We start from the raw sequence: 10,931 nt of genomic DNA on the forward strand, positions 1-10,931 counted from the left end.
ATGGAACAGCCTCAGAAGGGAGGGCAGGAGGGAGGGCGGGAGGGAGGGACTGATGATGCTGAGGACGAGGGGTTCTGCTGAGCTCCTGCACAGTGAGTCCCTGGTACTTCCACAGAGCCGCCCCTGTGTGGCTGACCAGCCTCCTCCCCAGGCAAGAGCGGTCCTGGAGTGCCTCTCTGTGAAGGTACCAGACCAACTCCCTGACGCCTCTCTTTTCCTGCTCTCCGGCTCTCAGACCTGCCTCCTCAGCCTGGCAGCTAATTTCCCAGTTGCTGCCACCAACAGCCCATCCACTGGGTTTGGGGAAAAAGTGAAGCTTTCTGAATCACACCAAGGCCTTGGCTCCTGACTTTCCTGACTTGGCGGATATCTGTCTCATTTCCAATTGAGTATAAATTATTCCTTGTGTTTTCTCATTTTATTGTCACAATAGCCCTGTGAGCCTCAGGGAGATTAAATGAGATGTACAAACTAGCCAAGTGCCAGCAAGTGGCAAACCCAGGATTTGGGCCCAGGTCTGAGCTGTCCGCAGAGCCCATTCTTTTAAGTACCTTGCCTCCCATAGAGCCCTTAACTCACTTTCACCAGTCTTAGTGAAGGCCATGCCGCCTACAGCCCCTATTCCCAAGGGGTTGGATTCAAAAGGCAGATAGGATTCCTTCCCAATCCTTGTGGGCAGTGTCTACCTTCATTACTCTCCAGGGAATCTTAATTATCAGTTCACAGTTCTGTCCTTCTCAGGAATGGTCCTTTTGGAGCGTTTCCTCACATCTCTGGCGCTCTGCTTACATGCCTCCAGAGCACAGAGCTCAGGACCTCCACAAGCAGCTCATTCTAGGCAGGATAGTGTGGCAGTCCAGAGTGTGGACTCCAGTTGGTTGAATCGCAACTCTGCTTCCTACTAGCATCCTGTGCCTCAGTTTCCTCATCTGTAACATCGTAGTAATAGTACCTACTTCCTAGTATGGTAATGAGGATGAAATAAGATGCTACGTTTAAGTTGCTTGGTAAGTGCTTAATAAATTTTAGCTACTGACACTGTCATTATTGCTATTTTTCCTGAGGTAGAGCTACAACTTGCTCTCTATGACTTCCACACTTTGGGCCTAGCCCTGTCCCTTGGAATTCTGCCCTCTTCCGTACTCCCTGCAGGTTATTCCTATTGTCCTGCATTTCTCAATTTTCATTTTCTCCTGACACCAATTTTTGTGTGTGTGCAAGCTCAGTCACTCATCATGCTAACATGATTTTCCTGAGATCATGATTTCTTCTTGACAGAGTCACTGGCTGTTTGCTAGGTAAGCTCAACGCTGTCAAACACTGAGGGGGGTGGGAGAACGGTAGCTTCAAGGTCTCTCTCCTCCTGCCCTCACAGGCCTTCTTGTTGGCTCCTGGGCTTCTGCATTCCCTGACTTTGGAATCCCAATCAGTGGGCCTAACTGACTGCATATCCTAAACATCTGTCAGGGCAGGATTATGTCAAGGTGAAGGGTACACACTCTGGAGCCAGACAGAGCCAAGTTCAAATCCAGAATCTTCTGCTTACCTGCTGTGTGATCTTGGCCAAGAAGCCTCCCTGAACCTCAGTTTCGTTACCTGCAAAATGAATTTTTAAATTTTTAATTTTTTTTGGCCACAACGCATGTCATGTGGGATCTTTTTTTTTTTTTTAATTTTATTTATTTTTGGCTGCACTGGGTCTTCATTGCTGTGCGTGGGCTTTCTCTAGTGGCGGCGAGCCGGGGCTACTCTCTGTTGTGGTGTGCAGGCTTTGCACTGTGGTGGCTTCTCTTGTTGCAGAGCACAGGCTCTAGGTGCACAGGCTTCAGTAGTTGTGGCTCACAGGCTCTAGGGCGCAGACTCAGTAGTTGTGGCGCATGGGCTTAGTTGCTTCACGGCATGTGGGATATTCCCGGACCAGGGATAGAACCCGTGTCCCCTGCAGTGGACGCATTTTTTTGTGTGTGTGCTGACAGATTCTCTTTTATTAGCCAAGTAGGACAAAGAACAGGTCACAATGTCACAGGAAGTCAGACAGACAGACAGACGGATACACGAGACAGAGTGTCATGCTGTACTACACAGGGGGCGGAGCAGGGGAGGGGCATTTGCGTCTTGTTTTTTCAACTAACAGAATAAATAAATACAGTACACAGTGGTTTTGCCACAGGCTGGCATAAACTCTAAGCACAAAAGGTCACAAAACAGCTGGTTTGGAAAGAAGTCTGTACAGCCCGCTGCTACAGAGTCAGGGTGGGGGCCCAGGCCCCTGGACCGTGCTCTGGGGAAGTGAGGAAGCAGGGAAATGGAGACCTCGAACAGGAGGGAGAAGAAAGGAATAAGGCCTTCCTGGAAGGAACAGTCAGAGCCTCTGGCTCTCAGCCTTGAAGTGACCGGGCTGACCTGGGAGAGACTTCAGCCTCAGTCTCAGGTGCAGTGGGCCCGCCCCAAGCTCATAGGAGATGCAGGGTACCGCTTACAAGTGCTCCCCTCTTGCTCTCTGGCTGCTTTCAGTCACTAAGGCTGGTCCCCTAAGGTACACTGAGATCTCCCCAGGGAAGGGGACCACATACACTTTCCTTACCTTCTCTGGGCTGGTGGAATTGGGTCAATTGAATGAGGAAGTATTGTCAAAGCTCTGAGGGAAGCTGGGCTGAGCCAGAGGTGGGCCTGGTTCTGACGTAACAGAACATGACTCCAGGGTGGACTTGCTCCTTGGGAAGTCAGGGGAGGCTTCCTGGAGGAGGTGGTAATGTCTAGAGCTATTGGATTCCAAGGTCCAGTGATAGTCATTTGCCTCCGGAGACAGGCAAAAAGCTTTATTCCCCATGCCTGGGCTAGTTGAGATTGCTTTCATTTCAGAAATAGAACTTCCTGGAGCTGATCCCAGAGGATAAACCAGAAATCCCTATTGTCTCCTAGAGTCTCTGCTACCTTCCCGTCTCCCTGCCCAAGTCTCTCCTCTGATCTCCTGTGGCTGTTGGATTCACCTTCCAAATCCCAGATACCTGATCCTGGCTCAACTGATCCCCCTGTTCAGAAACCCTCACCTGCCTGCCTTGGTCCCTGCCGCATCAAAGTGAGATCTTGGATTCAGGACCCTCAGCCCCACCTCTCGTGAAGCCAGCCACCAATTCCCCATCATCCACAAAGTCTCACTCCACTGCTTTGTTCAAACAGCTTTCCTGGCCCAAGCTACCATCCCCCTCACTTTTCTCCCATCCAAAGCCTTCTCCATCTGCCCCGGCCCAGATGAACTCCCCAAGGGTCATGGGATTAGCTGCTGGAGCACCAGGGAAGTCCCTATCTGCAAAATTTGACTGATAATAATCTTGCCTGATTTATAGGGTATTATGGGGACTGATTAAGATAATGTATACGAAACAGTACAGTGCCTACCTCAATAAACATTCGCGATTAATATCCTAGGGCTGTGCTGTCTAACAGGGCAGCCACTAGCCACATGTGGCAATTGAAGCCTTGAAACATGGCTAGTCTGAATTGAGATGTGCTGTTAAGTGTAAAACACACACCGGGTTTCAAAGATTTAGTAGAGAAAGAAAATGTGAAATATCTTGGTAATAATTTTCTATATCGATTATACATTGAAGTGAAAATATTTTGGATATATTGGGTTAGATAAAATGTATTATTACCATTAATGTCACTTTCTATAGTTTATTAATATAGCTACTAGAGAATTTGAAATTACATGTGGCTCGGTTTTGTGGTTTGCATATTTGTTTTGGACAGTGATAGTACAGTGGAGTATTATGCGGGGGGGTTGCTGGTGGTGGGTTTTTGGGTTTTGGGGTTTTTTTCAGTGTGAGAGAAGAGAAACAGTGTATTTGGTTTGGGGGCATTTGATTTTCAGTAGCTGCACCTGTCTCTTATAGGTGGTATTTGAGCTGCAAGTTTTCTTTATGTATTATAGAAATCCAGTCTTCTGTCTGTGAAGATGGGGAAATTAAAGCCCATAAGAAATGGGATATGCCTAGGGCCACAGAAGTTAATGGTGGCAGAACCCAGACACCTCCCCCCATCCCAGCAGGTGGCTTCCTAGCTGTACGATGCTGCCACCTGGTGGCCACCCATATATGACGGCTGCAAACTCAACAGCCACTGGGCTCCCTTCAGGAGGGGCACTCTGCTGCCATCTACTTCCCAGTCTTCTGAAAGGACAGGGAGGGTCCTCCTCTTCCTGCTCCTCAACCAGACTGTACTGAGCCCCAGCCTGACAAAGGTATGACAGCACAGTGACTGAGGAGGGCACGCTCCCCGGTTACAGACAAACGCAGGTTTGAATCTCTACTCTGACCCTTTCTAGCTATGTGCCCCTGGACAACTCACTTACTCTGACCCTCAGTTTCCCCATATGTAAAATGTGGATAACAGTACTTGCCTTAAAGCTACTGAATGAGATAATATCTGCAATTTGAGTCAACAAATATTTAGAGAACACAACTTAACGCACTGTTCCTGGTGCTGGGATACAGCAGTGACCTAAACAGACAAGTCTAGTGGTTCTCAAAGTGTGGTCTCCAGACCACTGACATCAGCACTACCTGGGGACTTGTTAGAAATAGAAATTCTCAGGCCTCCATCCCAGATCTACTGAATCTGATGCACGCTCAAGGTTGAGAACCACTGGACTCAAGAGGCACAGACTCCGGACTATCAGTTGGGGTTAAGTGTTATGAATGTGGCAGGTAAACAGCTTAAGAATGATGGCTAGAGGTGGGGCAGGGGGCAGAAACATTAACTGATCTGTGATGATCAAGGAAGGGCTGTTTGATAAGGTGACAAGTTCCAGCAAAGATCTGAAAGCAATTATCTAGAGGAAAGGGAATGTTCCCTTTTAGATGTTTATTTATAAAATAAGTCCATGTAATATACAGCATGGTGACTATAGTTAGGAACTGTAATCTCTATTCTGGTCAACCATACATCCACCTAAAAATTGAGACTGCTATTCATAATGAAAAAAGCAGCACTTTAGGGAACTGTCTCTGCCACACTAATTGATTCTGATGTAACTAGCCTTTGGGGGTCTGGCTTACACTTGTATGCCTCCAATGATTAGGAGATCCACTCTTCATGAAGCAGTTTTATTTCCTCTTAGCAGCTCTCTTTTAGAAAACTCTTCTTTATCTGATGCTTAAATCTCTCTACAACTCCTACCGACCCACTGGCCAAGTTCTACCACTTAAGAACTACAAGCAACAAGACTGCTTGCTCCCTCTTCGCCAAGACAGAACTTTACTTAAAGTCCCTTATACATCTTCTCTTTGGCCCACTTAAGGTCAGCAATGCTACCCTGAGACCACGTTTGGGGAAAGGTCTTCCAGATCCTTCATTAAGAGACTGAGAATGGCCTTGATAGTATTCTCCTGGGCAAAAGGGAGCCATGACACCATCACCCAGGTCAATGAAGTGAACCGGAAGAAGAAACAACTGGCAAGACCTCAAATATAGATGGTTTTCTCGAAAGAGGACTTGCTTTTCTACAAGCAGCCCAGACACTCCCACCTGGGACCACATTAGCTCTGAAATCTGAGGACTTCTGGCTTAATATGAAGGTCAAGTTCAGTTCCCTCACCTTGGGGCTATGGGTGGGGCTGAGGGCAGAGCCTAAACTTAATCTCTGGGCACTGACTCCAGTATGTGCCCAGAGGGCTACCCCAACTTTCTTTGCCTACAGCTCTCTGCTCCCTAACGCATTTCATCTTAATGTCCTTTTCTTTCTCATTTCTTTAACTCCCGTGAGAATAGAGCCCAAGAATGCATGTTTGTTTTAATGTATCCAGGATCTAGAAAAGTCTTCAACTATCTAATTGACTACAGAAGGCGAAGCCCATTCTTTCAATGATTCAGCAAACAAATCTTTATAGAGCCCCTACTTTTGCAGACTGGGCTGGCAGACACTGAACAAGACATACTCTCTGCCCTCTCAGAGCTCACAGATTAGTGGGGAAATAGGCTATTAGAACAGAGGGAGACTAGTGGTACCACGAGGAGAGTAAGGGTGTTGGGGGAACTGAGTGGAGAAGCATCTTGAGGGGCATCCAGGAAGATAACTTTGCGAGTGATGAAAAGCTGATTCCAACAGGTGAACAGAAGGTAGTGAGGCCAAGTTGGGGAGAGGAGATACTGAAGGAGCCAGGCTGGGAGGGGGAAGCATGAGCAAAAGACTGAAGGCATGGAGAATTGGAAAACTGAAAGGAACTAGGTTTGGCTTGGGCAGAGAGGGTGAAGGGTATGGCAGGGTTAGATAAAACACTGGAGAATCGTGGAGACTGGCTTCCAGACTGAAGAGTGGGGCAGCGATAAAACAGCAGGATGGTGACAGAATCCAATTAATTTTAGATCACACAGCTGCAGTGTGGCCTAGGGATAGGCAGGGACCTGGGGGAAGACAGGGAGACTTGGAGAGACTGTTGCAGGAGCTCAGGTAAGAGAAAGGAGCGAGAAGTAGGGACCATCTCCACGGCCCTGGTTGAGGCTGCACTTACAGCCAGCAGCTGGGCTTCCATGGTCTGCAGTCTCGGCGGGGGGCAACATCTCGAGTCCTGCCCTGTCCACCTCAGTGGCCAGGAGGCTGCTTACATTCCAACCTGGGCTGCGCCAATTAGCTCTCCTTGTAACTTGCAAACAAAACCTAGAAATGAACTGCTTTCAAAGACCCGGCTGACTGCATCCCTTGTTACCAGGAAACAGCAGGACAGGTTGCAAAGTCCCATCACAGGAAATAAAAAGAACGCTCCAGCAAGCGCCAGCATTTTCCCACCAGGATTCCAGCCAGCTGTCATTCATGCTGCTTGGCAGAACTGAACAGGCATGAGAATAGCGGCAGCTTCTTCAGCGCCAGGCACTGTGCTAAACGCTTTAATCTTATTTTTGTGATGCCCTATGAGGCTGCCCTTATCACAGGAATTTTCACTAAAGGGCTGAGGGGTTAAATAATTTGCCTGAGGTTAGAGTCCAAATCTGGGGAACTGGGATTTTCATCCTGGAATGCATACCTGAGGGTCTGTGCACCACGTCCTGCCTTAGAAACCAGAATGACAGTAGAAAAGTACCCTCATTTTTTTCCCCTATGTTTATTTTGGAATCCTTTAAGATTTACCAAAAAGTTGCAAAGGTATGGTGTTTCTGTATAACACTCATTTGGTTTCCTCATGTTAACATCTTACATTATAACAATACATTTGTCAAAACTAATGAGCATAGGTACATTACTACTAATTGGACTCCAGGTTAGATATTAGCTTTTATACTAACGCCTCTTCTGGTCCAGGATCCAATGCATTACATATCTCCTTCAGCTCCTTTGGTCTTTTTTTTAAAAATAAATTTATTTACTTATTTTTGGCTGCATTGGGTCTTTGTTGCTGTGCGCGGGCTGTCTAATTGCGACGAGCGGGGGCTACTCTTCGTTGTGGTGCACGGGCTTCTCATTGCAGTGGCTTCCCTTGTTGTGGAGCACAGGCTCTAGGTGCGCGGGCTTCAGTAGGTGTGGCTCGCGGGCTCTAGAGCGCAGGCTCAGTAGTTGTGGCGCACGGGCTTAGCTGCTCCTTGGAATGTGGGATCTTCCTGGACCAGGGATCGAACCCGTGTCCCCTGCATTGGCAGGTGGATTCTTAACCACTGTGCCACCAGGGAAGTCCCTCCTCTGGTCTTAAGTCCTTGTTTTTCATAACTTTTGACCATTTAAATGTTGATAACGCTGTAGAATGTCCTCTAACTGGACTATGGGTTTTCAGAGAGAATTCAGAGGTGAAGTGCTCATCTTGTCAAATCAGAGTACTATCAACATGATGTACCAGAAGTGTTAAGCAACCTTAATAGTTTGGTTAAGGTCTCTCCAGAACAAAGTTAACATCTTCCCTCTTCCATGTTCGTGAGTCACTAAGTCTAGCCCACAGTAAGTTCCACTTACTGGAAGGGGGAGCATCTACTTTTATTTAGAATCCTTTTTAAGATTTATGGCTTAATTTATTCCAATCACCTGCAACAGCATGGACTCATTTTATACTTTGGGTTGTAATCACTCATTTTTAAGATGAAGAAACAAAGAGACTCAAAAAAGATGGCTTGTCCATCACACAGGGTAAGTTGGTAGGAGCCATGGCAAGACCCACCTCTCCAAGGTTCTTCCAAGTTGGAAGAGAACTGTGAAGAGATCTGTGTATCAAGGTAATGGAACGTTAATCATCAATAAAAAGGAATGAAGTTCTGAACCATGCTGTGATGAACCCTGAAAACATGATGCCATTGTCTTGCCTTGGGGTAGCAGTCACTATCACACAGCGCTATGCTAAGCCTCTGCAGAACACTCAGTACCATCTGGTGCCACTGGGTCCTCGGAGCTGGATGCATGCTTCCGGAAAGCAGAAACTTTCTTTTTCATCACCGACGAAAATAGGGCTTGGTGTGTATTTGTGGGTGACCGAATCTTTATGTACTTTATGTACTGATGTGGAACAACCTCCAAGATCTGCCAAGTGAGAAAAAGCAAGATGCAAGAGTGCGATCCCTTTTTTGCACAGAAGGTGTGGGGGGCGAGTACACACCCACACGTGTTTATATATGGCTGTCGGGAAGGCTCTTCTGCTCAGGCTACATACACTTAGCTCAACAGTTTCCACTCCACTCCCGCTCTTTAAGAACTGGTCCACTTTTGGAATCAACACCTTCACTTTCAAAACAAGGTCTTCAAGGCCTTGGTCGGCTTTAGATGACTGAGGTAACTTAACACCACAACAAGCAGTGTAGAAAAGACCCAACCGCAGCCACCATTATCTCACCTTTCCTTAGGCTCCTCCTCCCAGGAAACCAGTTCACAGAACACAGGCTCACCCTGTCCCATGGTAGGGGCTGAATCAGTACCTCTTGTGCTCCTCTTTGACAGGCTAGATACATTCTCTGAAGCAATGTATCTATTAAATGGCTGTTGGTTTATCAACGCACCCATGACCTCAAGACAGTCCCACACCCTGGTTAAATACAGGAGGAAGGAATCAAAGTATCCCCAAGGGTGGCCCCTACACAAAGGAGAAAAGACTAGAGTCGAAAAGAACTTACATCAAAAGGCAATTTATTAACAGAGAACAATAACCTGAGGAGTCCTGTTCACAGACGGCGACCACGGCGACCCCCCTTCCTGCGGGTGCTGTCGGAGGGGATGGGGGTGACATCCTCTGTGGGGAGGAAGAGAAAACATCATTGCCTGGAGCTTGATGGGAAGGGGTCCAGGCCTCCCTGGGCCAATTGGTCTAACGGATCAGCAGTGGATCCTGCTGCTTCACAAGTTAAGTCCTCAGTATTTAACAGATCGATGTGGAGCTGCCCCATCTGCTGCTTCCTCAAAATTTCTGATGTGGTTTGAACTCAGCTTACCAGAAGGGGAAACTGAGGCTCGGAGTGGGTCACTTGCACAGGATGTCAGAGGCAGGTGATAAATCCAGGTTTCTGACACCTAGCACACTGACTCTAGTGGGACATCCTCATAAACTGAAGAATATCTCCTTTTTAATAGCTAAGAGGTTGCAAATGTTCTGAAAAAATCTTGAGAGGGCTAGACCATTAGACTGAGGGATCAGTATACGTTGCCACAGAAACAATAGGGAAGGGCTAACATCTCCTTCCTAAGAGCTATAAGTGGCCAGATCAGACATGAGGGTATAAATACTACACAAGTGTAGAGAACTGCTGTGATTCTCAACCATGGGAGCTACTGACCCCTCCATACTCTTGTCACAATGCCTGGCCTGCCCTACTGATACTGAGTAGTCAATGATCACACAGGAGACACCCCCCCAAAATACCAATAGCAACCCTCATGAGAACACTGGAAAGGACAATTCATCTCCTGTCAGTTCCACCAGTCACCATCAGGCACAGAAGTTCAGAAATGAGACGGCGCTGTCCCAATGCAGGACATTCACATCAAGGCAACAAGGGTGTTCAGGGAGAGAGTTTATGTCACATGGTGCCTCTTGTACTCCCTATTAACAAACCTAACTGCCAAAAGTTACCAGACTAGGCCCTGTATCCACTGAGCAGACCACATGCTTTCCGGGGTCAGTGCTTCAAAGCAAATCCAAGCATAAGCCAAAGAGGGGCACTCACCAATCCGCCCAATCTTCATTCCTGAGCGGGCGAGGGCTCTAAGGGCTGACTGGGCCCCTGGTCCAGGAGTCTTGGTCCTAGGATATGAATATCCAAATTAAGAAAAGCCTTTGGCCAAGTCATTAGAAGATCCCACGACCCTCTAGTTCAGGGCTCTACAAACTTTCTTTCTGCAAAGGGCCAGACCGTAAATACTTCAGGCTTACTATGCCACTTACTTTTTGTCACACACTCCCCCCAGCACCATGGGTCACAGTTTCTATCCTGCTCTGCCTGTACCTTGTTTAAGGAAGTGCCCCTTTTGGTCACATGCTGTGATTCTAAGTGTTTCTGGTGATCTGTCCTTTTCCATCCTCCCAAGACCACGACACTATCATCGGTCCAGTGGACCACTTTAACAACTTCCTATCTGGTCTGTTCCCAACACAGCAGTCATCTTAAAATACAAATAACAGGGCTTCCCGGGTGGCGCAGTGGTTGAGAGTCCAAGTGATCTGTCCTTTTCCATCCTCCCAAGACCACGACACTATCATCGGTCCAGTGGACCACTTTAACAACTTCCTATCTGGTCTGTTCCCAACACAGCAGTCATCTTAAAATACAAATAACAGGGCTTCCCGGGTGGCGCAGTGGTTGAGAGTCCCCCTGCCGATGCAGGGGACACGGGTTCGTGCCCCGGTCCGGGAAGATCCCACGTGCCGCGGAGCGGCTGGGCCCGTGAGCCATGGCCGCTGAGCCTGTGCGTCCGGAGCCTGTGCTCCGCAACGGGAGAGGCCACAACAGTGAGAGGCCCGCGTACC

The 10,931-nt window shown here is 47.8% G+C and overlaps 1 protein-coding gene across 3 annotated transcripts in view; it reads right to left on the reverse strand.

Moving 5' to 3' along the window:
* Positions 1-9,080: 9,080 nt before the first annotated feature.
* Positions 9,081-10,931, reverse strand: part of RPS14 (ribosomal protein S14) — a 9,007-nt gene continuing 7,156 nt past the window's right edge. For all 3 annotated transcript variants that reach the window (XM_024732261.1, XM_024732263.1, XM_024732262.1), the window contains exons 4-5: positions 10,132-10,208; positions 9,081-9,200 (exon numbers count right to left, since the gene is read on the reverse strand). In XM_024732261.1, the coding sequence (XP_024588029.1) occupies positions 9,133-9,200; positions 10,132-10,208 (145 nt within the window). In that variant the 3' untranslated portion in view covers positions 9,081-9,132. The remainder of the gene's footprint in view (positions 9,201-10,131; positions 10,209-10,931) is intronic.

The sequence above is a fragment of the Neophocaena asiaeorientalis genome, unplaced genomic scaffold (assembly GCF_003031525.2).
Source record: "Neophocaena asiaeorientalis asiaeorientalis breed wild unplaced genomic scaffold, Neophocaena_asiaeorientalis_V1.1 scaffold964, whole genome shotgun sequence".
Taxonomy (NCBI): domain Eukaryota; kingdom Metazoa; phylum Chordata; class Mammalia; order Artiodactyla; family Phocoenidae; genus Neophocaena; species Neophocaena asiaeorientalis.